Genomic DNA, 17,673 nt, shown 5'->3' on the forward strand with positions numbered 1-17,673 from the left:
AACTTAGTGGTTTTCACATGGTTTTAATTATTTTCTGGCGTTTTCTTCCCAGCACCACGGCCCAAGTGGCAGCTGAGGTGCAGCTGGGCCCAGCCCTCGCCCCACGGCGCCTGCTGGGGCTGCAGACCCCAAAACGGGGTGAAAAGAGGCGATTTGTGTCCACTTCACCCCAAAAACGTATGTGGGGGAGGGGGCAGAGGGGCTGTGCTGGCACTGCAGGGGAGGGGGGACAGGGACCTGGGGGGACCCTCAGGGCAGCCTTGGGGGCAGGGTGGGTTGGACATCCCCTGACCCTCATTTTGGGGCTACTCTGTGCTTTTTTGGGGCACAATCCCTGAGTTTGAGGTGTCCCTGTGTTATCCAAAGGGTTGTGCTGGGGTTTGGGCTCACAGAAATCCTCATGTTTGGCCTCATTTCAGGGGGGCTGCACAGCCCCCACCCCTGCCACTGCTCTGTCCCTCCTTGGTGGCTCTGATCAGCGTTTAATTAACATGCCTAGTGCTTAATTAACCACCCCAGTGCTTAATTAACCTCCCCAGGGCTCGGGGAAGGCCCTCGGGGTTGCGCCCGGGGCAGTGGCACACCCGCGGCCACACCTCAACCTGCACGACCAGTTTGGGGCAGTTTCCCCTCGTTTCCTCAGCCTTTGGGGCTGTCGTGGGTCGGAATTGTCAGGTTTTTATTCTGACAGGGCCAATTCCAGGTGAAACCCCAGAATTTGGCACCCTTGGGAGCTTCGCTGCTCCCTGAATTCCTGCTTTTTACCCCAAAACGCCACCACGCTCAGCTCACCAAAATTGCCCCAATTTCCTCCAACTCGACTCGGGCAGAACTTTAAATCTGGGGGGAAATCCCCTATTGCCCCCTAAAAATCCCAAATTGCCCTCAATTTGGGGGATGCCCTATGCCCCCAAATCACCCATTTTCCCCCACAATCCCCTCTTCCCCCTGCAAAGCCCACCCCAAAATCCCATATTCCTCACAAACCTATTTCCCCCCCAATTCTGCTGAAAATCCCAAATTCCCCCCAAAATCCCCTCTTCCTTCCCCAATTCCTCCCCAAAACAGGGACTTGGAGGAACCCCCAAGACAGCTCTGGGAGCGAGGTCGGGTCAGACACCCCTTGACCCTCATTTTGGGCCAACTTTGTGCTTTTTTGGTGCAGAACACACATCCCATGTATCTTGGGGCATTGGAGCTGCCCTGGGGAGGGGGAAATGGGGATTGTCGATGACTTTGCTCAAACTTGGTGGTTTTCACTTGGTTTTAATTCTTTTCCGGTGTTTTCTTCTGAGCACCACAGCCCAAGAATCAGCTGAGGTGCAGCTGGGCCAAACCCTCACCCCACGGCACCCAAAACGGGGTGAAAAGAGGCGATTTCTGTCTATTCCCGCAGGATGGCAGAGCCACCGGTGGTGCCGGTGTTCTGCACTGGGGTGTCGGCGCAGGTGAGGCGCCAGAGGGCCAAGGAGCTGGGGCTGGGCAACCACGACAACGCCGTGCGCCACCTGGGCCAGGACTTCGGGCAGCTGGCCGAGGAGTGCCGCCGCTCCGGGAAGCTTTTCTGTGACCCAGCCTTCCCCCCGGCCGCCTCCTCGCTGGGCTTCCGCGAGCTGGGGCCTGGCTCGGCCAAAACCCGCGGCGTGCAGTGGAAGAGACCCACGGTGAGCACAGCCATTCGCCCCTCCGAGGTGTTTGCCATGCCGAAATCCCGTGGGAATGTCTAAAAACCTGGAATTTGGGGCATTTCGGGGCGTTTCCTGCAGGAGCTGTGCTCGCGGCCGCAGTTCATCGTGGACGGAGCCACACGCACTGACATCTGCCAGGGAGCGCTGGGTGAGGAGTCCTCCTTCCCTGCCCCAAACTGGAGCTTTTTGGGAATGGTTTTGGTGGAATTCCCTGTTTTTGTCCCCAGGTGACTGCTGGCTGCTGGCAGCCATCGCGTCGCTGACGCTCAACGAGAGCCTCCTGCACCGCGTGGTGCCCCACGGACAGAGCTTCCAGCAGGGCTACGCCGGCATCTTCCACTTCCAGGTCAGCGGCAAATAACGGCTTTGGGGATCCCCTCTGCCTTTTTGAGGGGAAATCCCAACATTTTGGGGTTCCCACTGTCACTTCAGGCCTCCTTGAATCATTTTGAGAGGTTCCCACACCATTTTGGAGCTCCCCTCGCCTTTTTAGGCCTCTCTGTGACCATTTTGAGGGAACCGTCCACAGTTTTGGGGCTTTCTGTTGCAATTTTGGGGTGACTCCCAGCATTTTAAGGATTCCCTCCACCATTTTGGGGCTGTCCCCAATTTTGAGAGGATCTCCCACTATTTTGGGCCCTTTCCCTCCCATTCCGTGTCCCCGTCCCACCATGGTGACTCCACCATTTCCCTGCTGCCCCACCCCAAACAGGGCATTTGCCCCCAAAATCTCCTTCCCTGGATAAACCAGGGGGTTGTTCCTCCTCCTGCTCCCAGATCTGGCAGTTCGGGGAGTGGCTGGACGTGGTGGTTGACGATTTCCTGCCCACCAAGGACGGCAAGCTGCTCTTTGTGCACTCGGCCGAGGGCTCTGAGTTCTGGAGCGCGCTGCTGGAAAAGGCTTACGCCAAGTACTGCCCCTCCCTGCCCCCCGCCCCCAATTCAGGGCAGAAACACCCCAAAAACCCCCCTGGGTGCCCCGCAGGGTGAACGGCTGCTACGAGGCGCTGTCGGGCGGCAGCACCTCCGAGGGCTTCGAGGACTTCACGGGTGGTGTCACCGAGTGGTTTGACCTGCGGCGGCCGCCGGCTGACCTCTACCACATCATCCTCAAGGCGCTGGAGCGCGGCTCGCTGCTCGGCTGCTCTATTGATGTGAGTGACCCGAGGGGATTTGGGGAAAAAAGGGTGGGATTGGGGTTATTTCCTTGGTAATGGCGGCTCGCTGCTCGGCTGCTCTATTGATGTGAGTGACCCGAGGGCATTTTGGGGGAAAAAGGGTGGGATTGGAGTTATTTCCTCAGTAACACCGCATTGGTTCCTGGTAGATAACAAGTGCCTTTGACATGGAGGCAGTGACCTTCAAGAAGCTGGTGAAAGGCCATGCCTACTCAGTGACAGGTGCCAAGCAGGTGAGGGACAGCTCCAGTTTGGGGGAGAATGGTGGATTTTGGGCAGCATGGCCCTGACAACAGTGCCTGCAGATCCCTTACCGCGGGCAGTCCCTGGAGCTCATCCGGATGCGCAACCCCTGGGGAGAGGTGGAGTGGACAGGCGCCTGGAGTGATAGGTGAGGCTTTGTTAGCACCAGGCTTGTTAGCAATGACGACCCAGGGTGGTGACCCTGCTGTCCCCGCAGCTCGGCCGAGTGGCACGCCGTGGAGCCAGCGCTGCGCCAGCAGCTCATGGTCAAGATGGAGGACGGGGAGTTCTGGTAGGAGCAGTTCCACTCCAAACCCCTTTTCTGGGCTGTCTCACACCTGGAAATGAGGGAAACCTGTCCCTGCAGGATGTCCTTCCGGGATTTCCTGCGGGAATTCACCCGCCTGGAGATCTGCAACCTCACCCCGGACGCGCTGCAGTCCCGCAAGTTCCGCAAGTGGAACACGCGGCTGTACGACGGGACGTGGCGGCGCGGCAGCACCGCGGGTGGCTGCAGGAACTACCCCGGTACGTCCCGGGCTGGGGGACACGGAGCTGCTGCTGCCAGCACCTCTGAGCCTCCTCTGCCCTTCCCCAGCCACGTTCTGGATCAACCCCCAGTTCAAGATCCAGCTGGAGGAGGTGGACGATGCCAGGGATGAGGACGGTGGGCGCGAGCCTGGCTGCAGCTTCCTGCTGGCACTGATGCAGAAACATCGACGCCGCGAGCGCCGCTACGGCAAGGACATGGAGACCATCGGCTTCGCCGTCTACGAGGTACTGGGGTCAGCTGGCATCAACTGGTGCCAGTTGGTGTGAACTGCGGTCAGTAGGGATCAACTGGCATTAATTGGGGTCAGTTGGGGTTACCTGACATTAGTTGGGGTCAATCGAGGTCAACTGGCATTAACTAGGGTCAGCTGAAGTCATTTGGGGTCACCTGGTGTCAACTCCTGCCAGCCAGGGCCAACTGGTGTCCCCTCGCTCCCCACAGGTCCCTCCCGAGGTGGGTACCCCGCGGTGCCGGTGGGCTCAGGCGCCCCGCTGGGGGCAGAGCCCCGTTTTGGGGGTGTTTTTGCGGTGATTTTGGAGCGTTTCCCCGTGCCGGCAGTACGTGGGCAAGTCAGGAGTGCACCTGAAGCGCGAGTTCTTCCTGGCCAACGCGTCGCGCGCGCGCTCCGAGCAGTTCATCAACCTGCGCGAGGTGAGCACGCGGCTGCGCCTGCCGCCCGGCGAGTACATCGTCGTGCCTTCCACCTTCGAGCCCAACAAGGAGGGCGACTTTGTGCTCCGTGTCTTCTCCGAGAAGAAAGCTGGCACCGAGTAAGAGCTGCCTCGTTAGCATCACCTCATTAGCGCTAATGAGCCCCTGCTAATGAGCCCCCACCGCTCAGCACCACTCTGCTCTCTCTGCAGGGAGATGGACGACAAGGTCCAGGCCACACTGCCGGATGAGGTCAGCCAGGGCAGCAGAGGTGACCCCGCAGGGTGCTGGGACAAGGCCTGGTTACCAAAATGGCCACTTTTTCCCGCAGAAAGTGCTCTCGGAAAGTGAAATCGATGAGAACTTCAAGCAGCTCTTCAAGCAGCTGGCAGGGCCGGTAAGGGGTGGTGGGAGCAGTGACGGTGACATTGGTGGTGACAGGAGGGGTTGGCTGTGACATCATTGGTTGGCAGTGATGTCATTGGCTGGTGGTGACATCATTGGCTGGCTGTGATGATGTCACTGCTCAGCAGTGACATTGGGGACACCCATCTCCCCTGCCCAGGACATGGAGATCAGTGTCACCGAGCTCCAGACCATCCTCAACCGCATCATCGGCAAACGTGAGCCAGGCTGGGATTTTGGGGGTTCCACCCCGAATTAGGGGGTCCTGCCCCCCCTCGTTAACACCCAGAATGTCCCAATCCTGCAGACAAAGATCTCCGGACCAAGGGCTTCAGCACCGAGTCCTGCCGGAGCATGGTCAACCTGATGGATGTATCCTGTGGCCGGGGGGGACGGGGGGATTTGGGACCCCCTGAGTCTCCCTTTCCTTAACCCTCCCTGCAGAAAGATGGGAATGGGAAACTGGGACTGGTGGAGTTCAACGTCCTCTGGAACCGGATCCGCAACTACCTGGTGGGGCTGTGGGAATTGGGGTCTCTCCCACCCTTTTGGGGGCATTTGGGAGAGGATTTTGGGCTGAATTGGGGGTCTCTCCTCACCAGTAACCCCTGTTTTTTGCCAGAGCATCTTCCGCAAGTTTGACCTGGACAAGTCAGGTTCCATCAGTGCCTATGAGCTGCGCCTGGCGCTGGAGGCTGCAGGTGACCCTGCTGACCCCCCAATGGGGCACTGACCCCTCCCCTGCCCAGGTGACCCCCAGGTGACCCTCAGGGTGTCCCCTGCCCAGGCTACCGGCTCAACAAGAGGCTGCACGAGCTGCTCATCACCCGCTACGCCGAGCCCGACCTGGCCTTGGACTTCGACAGCTTCGTCTGCTGCCTCGTGCGCCTCGAGACGATGTTCCGTGAGCACAAACCATCCCAAACCATCCCAAATGATCCTCTCTACCCTGATCCCAAACCATCCTGGCCTTCCTGCCCGTGCCAACAATGCTTTTCCCCAGAAACAGGACTTTCCTCCCCGAAATCCTAACGTGTTTCCTCCCTGCAGGGTTTTTCCAAGCGATGGATGTGGACCAGGATGGCGTTGTCACCTTCGACCTGCTGCAGGTACTGGCAGGGAGGATGCAAGCCTTCCTCCTCCTCCTTCTCCTCTTCACACCTTCCTCACCTCCTCCTCCTCTCTTTTTCTCTCCTTCCTTCTCCCATGTTTTTTCACCTCTTCTTCCTCCCCTTCCTCCTCGTCCCCAGTGGCTCCAGCTCACCATGTTCGCCTGACCAGACTCTCCAAGTGCCTTCCACGACCCCGCGCTGGTTTTTCCCTTTTTTTGGCAGAAAAGGCTGGATGGGGGGTCTCCCACAGGACCCCCGAGCTTTGCCAAAGCCCCCCCGTCCCTCCCCCACCTCACGCTCGGCTCTTTTGGGGTGAATCCTCCCGATTTTGGGGCGAATCCTCCCGATTTTGGTGCCTCTTGTGCCGACGGAGCCCCAGCCGTCGCCCTTCGCTTCAGGGATCTGCTGCCCCCGGGTGCATAAAGTGTTTTTTTATTGTATAAATTAAAAATTACGTATAAACCAAAGAAAAAAGTTATTTAAGCCAAAACTCATTTTTCTGATAGTTCTTTTTATCCCTCAAGTTCCCTGTGGGTGAGGTGGGCTTGATGTGCTGCAAAATAACAGGTTTAGGGTTTGCTTTGAGGTTATGGATTATAGGTTTGGGGTTATAGATATATATTTCTGGCGTTTTTTGGTGTTTGTGATTTAAGACTCCAGTGTGTGTCCTGAGTGGGAGCTGCAGGACGAGCCTGCCATGGCCTGGAGGGGTGAGGTGGCCAGGCAGGGAGAGGAACTCGGACTCGGGCAGAATCCCCTGGGGCAGGTGTGACCCCCGGGCCTGGGCAGGACCCGCCTGACCCGGTTCCTCCCCGCAGACCCGGTTCGACCACCCGGGCCCGGTTCGTCCCCTCAGACCCCACAGACCCGGTTCGGCCCCTCACAGCCCGGGCCGCGCTCGGCTCCCTCAGGCTCCCTCAGGCTCCCTCAGCCCCGCCCACTCAGCCCCGCCCACTCAGCCCCGCCCACTCAGCGCTCTGAGGGCGCGAATTTTCCCGCCCTTTTTTCCTCCCGCCCATTTACCCTCCCAGTCTGGTGGGCGTGGCTTTCGGCACGCCCGTTACGCCCCTTTGCCCGCCCATCGCGCTCCCATTGGCTCAATGATTATAAATTTGAATAGCTACGCCCCTTTCCCGCCTAAATCCCGCCCCTTTGTCCTTATGCGGCGTGGCCACGCCCCCTCCCTTCAGCGCCGCTCCCGCGCGGTTTGAGCGCAGCCATGGCGGAGCTGCAGCCGGAGCGGGGCCGGGAGCCAGTGACGGCCGAGGCCGTGCTGAGGGAGCTGCGGCTCTTCGAGCTGCGCTGCCAGGGCGAGGAAGTGCCCGACAGGCGTGAGGGCTCCGGGGGGAGCGGCCTGGGGGAGGAATGGGGCGGCTGGGGAGGGGGAAAGGGGTTGTTGGGGTTAGGGGAGATGTGAGGGGTGTTTGGGGCCTGGAGGGTCAGGGAAGGTGTGGGGAGTCTCAGATGTTCTGGGGCATTAGCGGAGGCCTTTGGGGGCTCTGGGGGTGTCAGCGGAGGTGGTTTGGGGGTCGCAGGGTGTTGTTATAGGACTTTGGCATCTGTCAGATTCTGGGGGACACGAAGGAGCGAGGGGGTGACTGAGGGACCCCCCGAGGTGTGAGGGGGGTCTCGGTGGGATTTGGGACTCCCTGACTCTCCTTTTCCCCGCAGTGGTGGAGCTGTGCCTGAGCCACGGGCTGGGCCCGGTGGCCTTGGCCAACGAGCTGCTGGCCTTTGTCACCAGCAAAGACCTCGACCTCCAACTCACCCCCGACGGCCTCAACACCTTCGAGCACGAGGTGGGAGATCCCCGATCCCCCTGCGCCCCAAAACCCCGGGAATGGTGGGGATCTCTCCTCACCCTGTCCCGCTGCCCAGGTCCTGGCCAAGCGCAGCAGCCGCAGCCAGCGCGGGAGGGAGGAGCGCCGAGGGCTGCTGCACGACATCCACTCGCTCCAGGAGCTGTATCCCAATATTCCAATATCCCTATATCCCCAAATCCCCTTATCCCCGGGGCCTTGGGGGGTTCTGGCAGAACAAGGGGGGCTGCGAGGTGTCACAAATCCCCAGCAGAGGCCTGGGAATGGGAGGAATTCTTGGATTTGGGAGGTTTCACCCCAAACAAGGAGTGTTGGTTCTCCTTAACGAGCATCAGCTTGGAGGAGGAAGCGGAGGATGAGCTGCTGGATGCCTACACCACCCCGTCCAAGGTGGGCACTGCCCCAAACCCACAGGGTTTGCCTTAAAACCACCCTGGAAATGTCCTTTATTTGTGACTTTTCCCCTGCAGGGCTCCCAGAAGCGCAGCAATTCCACCCCGGAGACTCCCCGGCCCAAGCGGGCTCCGTCATCCCACAGTCCCTACAGGCTCTTCTCCCCCGGCAGCTTCTCCCCGAGGTGGGTGAGGAGTCTGGGAGATCCCTTAAATCTCCATAAAATTCCTTAAAGCTCCATAAATCAGCTCCTTTCCATCCCCACCCTTTCTTCCCTCTTTTCTTCCTTCCTGTCCCTTGAAATTACATCATTGGAGTTCAGAGGGAGCATTTTAGAAGCTCTGTAAATTTGGGGGAAATCATTAAAGCCCCACTAGTTGTTTATAAGGGCTCATTAATTAACTCATTAAGTTAATTCTTGTTAAAATGTCCCATTCATAGAGCATTTCAGCTCAGGGAATTCACCCTTTTAAGTTTGTTTACCTCTTTATGCTCAGAATGGGGCTAACGGGAAGGAGGAGAACCCAAAATCCATGGAGTTTTCAGCTCCTGGCAGTTCTCACACCCCATTTTCTTGTCCCCACAGTGTCACCCCCTCCCAGAAATACTCATCCCGGGGTGGCCGGGGTGACGTCGTGGCCTCGTTTGGCACCATCCAGAGCCCGGCCTGGCACGGCCACGGCAGCTGTGCTGTCAAACTCTTCGGCTGCCCTGAGGAAAACCTCACCAAACCCTACAAATTCATGTTCCAGAAAGCGCTGGACGTCCGGGAAGGTGGTCTTGGAGGGGGGAGGCTGGGGACACCGTGGGTTTGGGGGGGTCTGGGGGTGTTTGGTGACACTGGGGGGGTCAGGGTCAGTGGTGTTTGGTGACATCAGTGTCACCCCCAGCGCTGGCCGGGAGGATGGAGGAGCTCGGCGAAGTCCTGCGGAGACACCACGGCCTGGATGGCTTCACCTCGGCTGGGCTCCCGGCACAGGTGAGATCCTGGATCCTGTTTTGGGGTAAAACACCCCGTTTTGAGGTAAAACCCCCAATTCTGGGGTGAAACCTCCCCGTTTGGGGGTGCCCAGGAGCCGGTGGCAGTGCTGGGGCAGATCGGCTGTGACGGCAATGGGAAGCTCAACGCCAAATCCGTGCTGCTGCTGGGGGACAGAGAGCACTCGGCTGGCGCTCAGGTGCCACTGGACCTCTCGGAGCTGACGGAATATTCCCTGTTCCCAGGCCAGGTGCGCCTTTGGGGCCCCAAAATCCCTCCTCACCCCTTTTCCCCCATTCCTGACCCCTCGTTCCCCATTCCTGACCCCGAATTCCTGCAGGTCGTGGCTCTGGAAGGCACCAACAGCACAGGCAAGAGGATGGTGGTGTCCAAGCTCTACGAGGTGACAGCACTTCTGGGGGATTTGGGGTGGAATTGAGGATTTGGGGTGAAATTGGGGAAATCAGAGACATTCCCAGCTTCCCCACAGGGAGTTCCTCTGCCCTTCCACACCCCCACGGAGCCAATGGCAGGTGAGACTTGGTGCCTCCCCTGTGTCCTTTTTGTCCCCAGATCCCTGTTTTCCATCCCAGACCCCCCTAAACTGCCTGGTTTTCCCCCAAAACCCCTCTTTTTCCCAAAACTCCCTGTTTTTCCCCAGAGCAGAGGATGGTGCTGCTGGCCTGTGGTCCCTTCACGCCCTCGGACAGTGTGGCCTTTGAGCCCCTGAGTGACCTGCTGGAGGTCGTGGCCAGAGATCGCCCTGACGTTTGTGTCCTGGTGAGGGGAGCTAATTATCCCCTCATTAACAGATTGCTTAATTACCCTCATCATCATTAACCCAACCCTGCAGCCTCCACACCCTTCAAAGTTAGCATTAAAATCTCATTTCTGAACCCAAAACCCCCATTTTTCACCCTAAAAGTGCCTAAACCTCCCGCTTTTTCTGGGGTGTGACTCAAGTCGGTTCTTTGCTGTTTTTCGATGTTTTTCCCATTTTCCCTCAGTTTGGACCATTCCTGGATGCCAAGCATGAGCAGGTGGAGGTGAGGAGGAAATCCCCAAACCCTCAATCCCTGCCAATTTGGGGCAGATCCCCAAAAAACCCCAAAACCGTGGGAATTGTTCCAATCCCTTTGTTTTCCCTCAATCCCAGAGCTGCCAGCTCCTGAGCTCTTTCTCCGACGTTTTCCGGCTCTGCCTGAGGACAATCATCGAGGGCACCAGGAGGTGAAAAAATACCCTGAAATCCCTCATTTCCTCGGGGATTTTGTCCCCAAAACCCAAACCGCTTTTCACCCCAAACAGGCTCTCATTTTGCCCCAATTCCATTTTTTCCCATTTTCCAGCGCTGGCTCCCAGCTGGTCCTGGTGCCGTCGCTCCGCGATGTTTCCCACGATTTCGTTTATCCGCAGCCTCCCTTCCCCTTCCCCGACCTGCCCAAGGAGGACAGAGCGGTACTGACCCCAAAATTCCCTTTTTTGCCCCAAAAATGAATTCCCAGCACATCCCCACCGTCCTGGCAAAACCCAGCTGAGATTTGGGGTGAAATTCCCCTTTTTCCTCACCTCGGTGATTTCCTGCTGCAGCTTTGGGGGACAGAAGGGATTTTGGGGAACATTTTGGGGGTTTAAGGAAAACTCAGTGGGATTTGGGGTGGTTTAGGAGTTTGGGGCGTTTCAGGGGGTTTGGGACATTTTGAGGCATCCTGGGGTGGATTCGGGGCATTTTGGGGTGGATTCGGGGCATTTTGGGGTGGATTCAGGGCGTTTTGGGGTGGAGTCGGTGTGTTTTGGGGTGTCCAGCCCCCTGTCCGTGTGTCCAGCGTGTCCACCTGGTGCCTGAGCCCTGCACTCTGGACATCGACGGCGTCATCTTCGGCCTCAGCTCCACCGACCTGCTGTTCCACATGGGGGCTGAGGAGATCAGCAGGTTGTTCTTTTAACTCTTTTTCCCCTTTTCTTTAACCTTTTCTCCCTTTTCTTTAGTCTCTTTTCCCCTTTTTTCTAACCTTATTTCAACCTTTCTTTCCCTCTTTTCTCCTCCCCCTTTTCTCCCTTTCCTTCCCCCCCTTTATCCCCTCTTCCCCCTCTTATTTCCCCTTTTTTCCCATTTCCTCCCTTTTCTCACCCATTTCTCTTTCCTGCAGCTCCTCAGGGCTCTCAGATCGTTTCTCGAGGATTCTTCGCCACATCCTGACCCAGCGCAGGTGAGGCAGATTTGGGGCCAAACAGGGAAAATCACATTTTTCCCTCACCACCTGCCATTTTTTAACCTTAAAAACACCCATTTTGGGGTTGGGAACCCTCTGACCCCAGAGTGTTTCTGTGCTGTCCATCCCAGGGTGGTTTGTGGCTGATTCCCGGAAAACCTGGCACAGCCACAATCCCAAAATTAATTTCTCCTCCCCAATTTCCCCCTGCAGCTACTACCCCCTGTATCCTCCCTCCGAGGAGCTCAACGTGGACTACGAGAACCTGGTGGCCTTTGGGGCTCTGCCGGTGACCCCTGATGTCCTTGTCACTCCCTCCGAGCTGCGCTACTTCATCAAGGTCAGCCAGGGACCCCAAAAAACCCCCTGGGGGACACAGAATTCCGGAATTCCAGTGGGAATAAAGCATGGGAAGGGCTGGATTGGGGCTGGGGGTCCCAAACTGTCTGGAACTGGTGGTTTTTGGGGTCTGGATGGGCTGTGGGGTCCCCATTTACCTCCACCTGGCAGCTCTTGGGGTCTGGATGAGCTGTAGGATCCCAAATTATCCAGAACCAGCAGTTTTTGGGGTCTGGATGAGCTATGGGCTCCCAGTCCCGCTGTCTCTGGGTTCCTGCTGCTCACCCCGCTGTGTCCATAGTGTCCCCTCTGTCCCCTGACCGCTGTCCCCTCCTGTCCCCCACAGGATGTCCTGGGCTGTGTCTGCATCAACCCTGGACGTTTGACCAAAGGCCAGGCTGGGGGAACCTATGGGCGCCTGCTGCTGCGGAGGGACAGTGCTGGGGAGAGTCCCACGGAAAATCCCAAGGAAAATCCCATGGAAAATCCCAAAATGGACAATCCTGGGGACAATCCCAGTGACACCCCAAAGGACACCCCCAGGCCCTCCCGGCGCAGTCCCTGCATCGCTGCTCAGGTCGTGAGGATTTGAACCCCAAACTCTGAGCTTTCCCAGGCTGCAGAGCAGGAATTGGGGTGAAAACACCTGGAAATTTGGGTTAAAATCCCCCAAAATCCTGCCTGACCTCCCCATGCTGGTTGGACACACAGAGTTGTTTTCCCAGCAGGATTTACCCACAGAAAAAGGGGGTTTGGGGTTCTGCTCCTCCTGGGGTCACCCCTGGCCTGGAGCAGCCTCGTTAGGGGCTGGGAGGTTAATTAGGCCAAAGTCAATTAATTACAAATTCCCGGGAAAAAACAACTTTAGCTCTGACCCTTTTCCCTATTTTTGCCTCAAATTTATGATGATGAAGCTGAAATTTAATTAAAATTTCTGCCTCTCCTGGTGTCATTTCCTATGGAAAAAAGGATTTTTTGCTGGAAAAAGGTAAATCCAAGGGGATGGATTTTGGGGTAAAAACAGGGGAAATGGGGACCAGGGTGGGAGATTCCTCAGGACTTGAGAGTGTGGCTGGGATTTTCCCAAAAATCTCCATTTTCTCCCCAAATATCCCCATGGAGCAGCTGGGAAGTGCTATGGTCATCTCCAGCTGCCCCATCCTGGTTCCTGCTCTGCTCCTTGCCCAATTCCAGCACTTTTCACCCCAAATATTGTTTTTTTCCAGCGTCCATAACCTTTTTATCCTGATTTTTCTTTCCTATTTCCAGCTGTATTTTCATTTTTTGCACCTGCAGGGGAGAGGAGCAAACTCCCATTTTCTCCCCATTTTCCCCTCAGCTGCTCCTCCTCCAGCCTCAGTTTCCCTTGGAAAAACACCGATTTTGGTTAAAACAGCATCGGGATGAGCCAGGGCTGAGTCCTGAGGGGATTTTGGGAATTCTGAATTCACGGGAATTCATCCCCCGCTGGAGCCTCTAATTTGGGCTTTAATTAGGAATTCCCGCGGGGTTTGGGTTTGGATTCGCTTCCCGCGGGGATTTCCCGTTTTGTTCCCATTTCCCGGGAAACAGCCGGGATTTCCCTCTGTCCCTCCCGAGGAAGCTGCAGGAATTCCCGGGAAGGGAGGAAGGAAGGGAGGCGGCAGGGTGGAGCCTGGCGGGGCTGAGCTCGGAGCGCCGCGGGAGGAACGCGCCGAGATCCCAAATCCCGATCCCAATCCAGGTGACTCCGCCGGGAATTCGGGCCGGGAGGGAAAGGGAGTCGCGGATTTTCCCGGGGCTCTCGGGATGCTGTTCCGGTGGCTTCCTGTCGCTGTCACCGCGCGGAGCGAGGGGAAGGGAGGAGATTCCTGCCTGTTATCCCTGGAAAAGGAGAGGATCCTCCCCGCGCAGCCCCCCCGAGCCGCCCCTGCGTAATTAACGAGCGCTTAATTGGAGCTGCCGGGTTCAGTCAGCGGCGGAGAGCAGGAATAGCCCCGGAACTGCCCCGGGAGCTCTGAACAGCCCTGGAATAGCCGCTGGATACCCCGGAACAGCTCCTGGATACCCGGAATAGCCCCGCAGCAGCGCCTGGATCGCGGCAAGAACCGAGGGACAGAGGCTGATCCCGGCCCGGCGCTCCCGGGGGTGATTTTCACTGCAAGCAGCAGAATCCTTGGATTTCTGAATCCCCGGATTTCTGAATTCCCGGATTTCTGACCCCTGGATTTCCAAGGAGTGTCCCGGAGCCGAGCGGACTCTGACCCCATCCCAACCCCATCCCGACCTGCGCCACATCCCGGCAATTCCGCGGCGGGAGGAGACGCCGCTGCTTTCCCCGCGTTTTGGCTTTTCCCTGGATTTTCACCCCCTGTGTCCCCGGGAGGCTCGGGGCGTGGCTGAGGCCGAGATTTCCCTGCCCGGAGCTTCCTCAACTTCCCTGGATCTTTTCCCGAATTCGGGATTTTCCTGGGAAAGGAACAAACCCCGGGCGGGGCAGTCCGGCTGTCCCGGGCATGGAATTGTCACCTCGCCGCTGCTCCGGATTCTCCGCGGAATTCTCCAGGTGGGACACAGTTTTGGGGATTTCATTCCGTTTTAACCAATTCCAGCTTTTCCCACACCCAGAATGAGGTCCTGGCGTTGCTCCCCAAATCCCTAAAAACCCCCAAACCCCTCATCCCAAAGGGTTGCTCTTCCCCTTCCCCAACTCCCGCAGGGAAATGGGGACACTTCCATCCTTTTTGGGAAAATCCCAGGGGAAATCTTCTTTTAATCCCCACTTTGGGAAAATGTGGATGAGATTGTTTGTGGAGATGCCGGGATGGGGAAGGGCTGCTCAGAGTGTGCTGAAATTCGTGGAAATTGACCAAAATCCCCCAAATTTGAGTGGCAAAGCCCAAAGTGCTGAAAAGGGGCAGAAAAGGAGGAGTTTTCAATGGAAAAGAGGCAGGAAAAGTAACAAATTTCGAGGTGCTGAAGCCCAAGGAGCTGCAAATGGGCAGAGAAGGAAGCAAATTTCACTTTTTCCCCCTGCAATTCCCCTTTTCCGAGGTCCCTGGTGTTTCCAGCTCTGTCCCGGTGCCGAGGGAAGCTCCGAGCCGCCACCCCCTGCCTGTCACCCCCGGCCTGTCCCATCCCCTCCCCGCTAATCCCGGGATTAGCACCGAGCAGAGCTTTCTGCACCGTCAGGATTTTCCCTGCCGGACAGAGCCGAGCGGCGCCGAGACCTGCCGGAGCTGAGTGATTGATTGATTGATGGCCGGGGTGATTGATTGATTGATTGATTGCCGGGATCCTCATCCCTCCCTTCCCTCTCTGCCTCGGGAGAAGCTCCGGAGCCAGCACCGGCCTGGAACAGGGTTTGTCGGGAATTTGGGGGAAAATGGGGGAGAATAGGGGGATGTTCCCTAAAAAATGTGGATAAAGGAAATATTCCCTAAAAATGGGGGATGAGAGAGGAGTATTCCCTAAAACAGGGGTTAATAATGGAGTATTCCCTAAAAACAGGGGTTAATATGGGAGTATCTCCTAAAAATTGGAGGTAAGAGAGAAGCATTCCCTAAAAATTGGATAATAAGGGAGTATTCCCTGAAAACAGGGGATGATAACAGATTATTCCCTAAAAACAGGTGATAATAAGAGAATATTCTCTAAAAACAGGGAATAATAAGGGAGTATTTTCTTTAAAAAGGGAACAATAAGGGAATATTCCCTGCAAACAGGGAATGAGCAGGCAGCAGTTGGGATCAGAGGTTTTGGCAGCTCTGAGGTGACTCTGGAGTTGAAGGGGAATTGGGATTTTCCATCCCTCGGGGCATTGCTGCTGTTGTTGTGGTGTTTTTGAGGATGAATCCTCTGCCCTCCCCCGGGAATTTTCCAGGTCTTTGGCACAGAGAGGGCAAATTCCAGCCGGGAAAAGCCCCTCGGGGTGTCCCAGTCGGGACAAACCCACCCCAAACCCCTCAGGACTGTTCTGTTCCTGATCTGCGTTCACAAAAACAGGGATTGCTGGGATTTTCTCCCGGAAAATTCGTGATCAGAGCGAAAACCTCCAGAGCTTCCCACCTGCTGGTCCAACAGGAGCACTCAGGTGGCCCCAAACCTCCTCCATCCCTTTTCCCATCCCACCTTGCTCTCTCCCAAGCTTGGACACATTAACGGCACCAAAAATTCCCAGTTTTGCCTCATTTCCCTTCGCCCCTGGAAAACCCAGCCGAGATCTGATTTCTGAACTCAGAGCTCACAACTCAAACAGGGGAAATCCCAAATTCCTTCCCCTCCAGCCCAAAATCTCTGTTGGATTTTCCTCCAGCTGGGCCTGGGTGGGGCTGAGGGGAGATGGGATTGGAATGAAAAATCCCTTTTGGGCTAAAAACGCCTCTTCCCACCACTCTGCTCTCCCAATCCTGAACTCCACACCCCCATTCCTCCCTAAAATCCCAAATCCTGCCAGATTTCCCCGCTTTCCCTCTCTCTGGCCGAGGCCCCGAGCGCCTGGGTTTCATTACCTGCTGGTTTTGGTGTTGCTGGGATGGAATTCGTTCCCAGAACTCCGAGGATTCCCCTGGCTGTGCCAGCACTCAGCTCTGACCATTTTCCCGGTTTCTCTCGTCCCCAGGCTGTCCTGAGGCCCCCTGGGCCACCATGGCCACCAAAGTGCCGATCTACCTGAAGAGGGGCAGCAGGAAGGGCAAGAAGGAGAAGCTGAGGGACATCCTGTCGTCGGACATGATCAGCCCTCCGCTGGGCGACTTCCGCCACACCATCCACATCGGCAGCGGCGGCGAGCGCGACACCTTCGGGGACATCTCCTTCCTGCAGGGCAAGTTCCACCTGCTGCCCCGTGCCGGGGTCAGCGACACTGACCGCGACGGTGACCCCGAGGTGACGGCGCCCTTCGAGTTCTCGCGCACGGCCACGGTGTCCGGCACAGAGGTGACCGCGGCGCCGTCGCCGCTGCTCAAGAACGCCATTTCCCTGCCGGCGCTCGGCGGCGCTCAGGCGCTGACCCTGCCGGCCGCCCAGGCGCCACCCAAACCCCCGCGGCTGCACCTGGACGAGGCGGGGATGTCCTCGCCGTGCCCCGCAGCCACCAACGGCGAGGCCGAGGCGCTGGGGTCGCACGCCGGCTCCCTGCTGTCCCTGCACGTGGACCTGGGCCCGTCCATCCTGGAGGACGTGCTGCAGGTGATGGACAGACACCGCGCTGGGGACAGCAGTGCCAGGGCTGAGATCCTGACGTGAGGGCGGCGGGAGCGCCGAGGAACGGATGGTGACGATGAGGAGGATGATTTTGGGTGATTTTCGGACGTGGCTCTGATCCCAGCTCGGATTGTTGCCATGCCCAGCGAGGGTTCAGCCCTGAGGAGCCCAAAGGAACCCCCAGGCTGGCACAGGAACTCCCCAGCTCCTCCAGCACCGCAGGAAATGCGACTCTGCTGTGTTCTCCGCGTCTGTCAGACCCTGTGGGATGGAATTCCCAAATATTCCCATCAGGAGGATTTTTGGGGTTGTGGTTTGCTCGTTGTGGGTGATGCTGGTGGCTCTGAACCACCCAGATCATCATGACAGTGTCACCTCAACTTCTGCTTCATGGAATCCTTGGAAAATCCCACAGATTGGGAAATCTCCATCGGGAAATCTCCGTCAGGCTTTGTGTTGTCTCTCTCTGGAGGAGCCAAACTCCCTGAGGAGGAGTCAAATATCCCAAGGGGCCAATTTAGGAGTCATTTAGGAACTCAATCCACAGAGGAGCCAAAAAAACCCTTTTGGGGCTGAACTGGAGTGACAGAATTTGGGGTGGGGTTTGAAATCCTTAATGAGACAAAAAACAACCAAAAATCCCAACGGGAGGTGAAGGAGGATCTCAGCACTGAGGGGGAATTCACGGATTTTGGGGTGGAAAGGGAAGGAGGGAATGCTGAGAGGAATTCCTGCTGGATTTTAGGGAAAATGGACAAAAATCCTGCTGGAAACTCTGCTGCTGAGGAGGAGCCACTGGGACTTGGGGACAGGGTGGGGCCATGTGGAGCCTCGTTTGCCAGAGTCTGTTAATTAATTCCATCATTTTACTCATTTCTGGAAGTTTGAGACCCCGAGGGTGGAGTTTGGGGCCCT

At 57.2% G+C, this 17,673-nt stretch overlaps 3 protein-coding genes across 6 annotated transcripts; all 3 read left to right on the top strand.

The window, feature by feature from the left end:
• Window positions 1-50: 50 nt before the first annotated feature.
• Window positions 51-6,320, top strand: CAPN1 (calpain 1). Of its 2 annotated transcripts, none has more exons than XM_085046385.1 (22): window positions 51-177; window positions 1,397-1,664; window positions 1,767-1,836; window positions 1,916-2,034; window positions 2,466-2,599; window positions 2,674-2,842; window positions 3,016-3,099; window positions 3,172-3,257; window positions 3,327-3,401; window positions 3,477-3,637; window positions 3,708-3,886; window positions 4,104-4,115; window positions 4,221-4,432; window positions 4,526-4,565; window positions 4,645-4,710; window positions 4,879-4,936; window positions 5,026-5,090; window positions 5,163-5,231; window positions 5,341-5,419; window positions 5,506-5,622; window positions 5,769-5,827; window positions 5,969-6,320. In XM_085046385.1, the coding sequence occupies exons 2-22, from the start codon at window positions 1,398-1,400 to the stop codon at window positions 5,993-5,995; spliced, it is 2,148 nt and encodes a 715-aa protein (XP_084902511.1). In that variant the 5' UTR covers window positions 51-177; window position 1,397; the 3' UTR covers window positions 5,996-6,320. The 2 variants fall into 2 exon arrangements, with proteins under 2 accessions (XP_084902511.1, XP_084902512.1); XM_085046386.1 differs by having other exon boundaries at window positions 56-177; window positions 1,296-1,664.
• Window positions 6,321-7,005: 685 nt separating this feature from the next.
• Window positions 7,006-12,526, top strand: POLA2 (DNA polymerase alpha 2, accessory subunit). The gene is made up of 18 exons (XM_085046415.1): window positions 7,006-7,161; window positions 7,502-7,629; window positions 7,709-7,794; window positions 7,986-8,040; window positions 8,121-8,227; window positions 8,630-8,817; window positions 8,934-9,022; window positions 9,117-9,272; window positions 9,363-9,425; window positions 9,513-9,555; window positions 9,684-9,802; window positions 10,030-10,068; window positions 10,179-10,252; window positions 10,372-10,480; window positions 10,849-10,955; window positions 11,173-11,232; window positions 11,449-11,575; window positions 11,921-12,526. Exons 1-18 carry the CDS (start codon window positions 7,050-7,052, stop codon window positions 12,164-12,166), a joined length of 1,908 nt encoding a protein of 635 aa, XP_084902541.1. The 5' UTR covers window positions 7,006-7,049; the 3' UTR covers window positions 12,167-12,526.
• A 671-nt stretch (window positions 12,527-13,197) lies between these two features.
• Window positions 13,198-17,187, top strand: CDC42EP2 (CDC42 effector protein 2). 3 transcript variants are annotated; one of them, XM_085046563.1, is made up of 2 exons: window positions 13,198-13,297; window positions 16,175-17,187. In XM_085046563.1, the coding sequence occupies exon 2, from the start codon at window positions 16,201-16,203 to the stop codon at window positions 16,798-16,800; it is 600 nt and encodes a 199-aa protein (XP_084902689.1). In that variant the 5' UTR covers window positions 13,198-13,297; window positions 16,175-16,200; the 3' UTR covers window positions 16,801-17,187. The 3 variants fall into 3 exon arrangements, with proteins under 3 accessions (XP_084902689.1, XP_084902688.1, XP_084902690.1); XM_085046562.1 differs by lacking the exon at window positions 13,198-13,297 and adding an exon at window positions 13,870-14,119; XM_085046564.1 differs by lacking the exon at window positions 13,198-13,297 and adding an exon at window positions 14,130-14,915.
• Window positions 17,188-17,673: the final 486 nt, after the last annotated feature.

This window comes from Lichenostomus cassidix, unplaced genomic scaffold (assembly GCF_008360975.1).
Source record: "Lichenostomus cassidix isolate B80296 unplaced genomic scaffold, HeHo_3.0 HiC_scaffold_40, whole genome shotgun sequence".
Lineage (NCBI taxonomy): Eukaryota > Metazoa > Chordata > Aves > Passeriformes > Meliphagidae > Lichenostomus > Lichenostomus cassidix.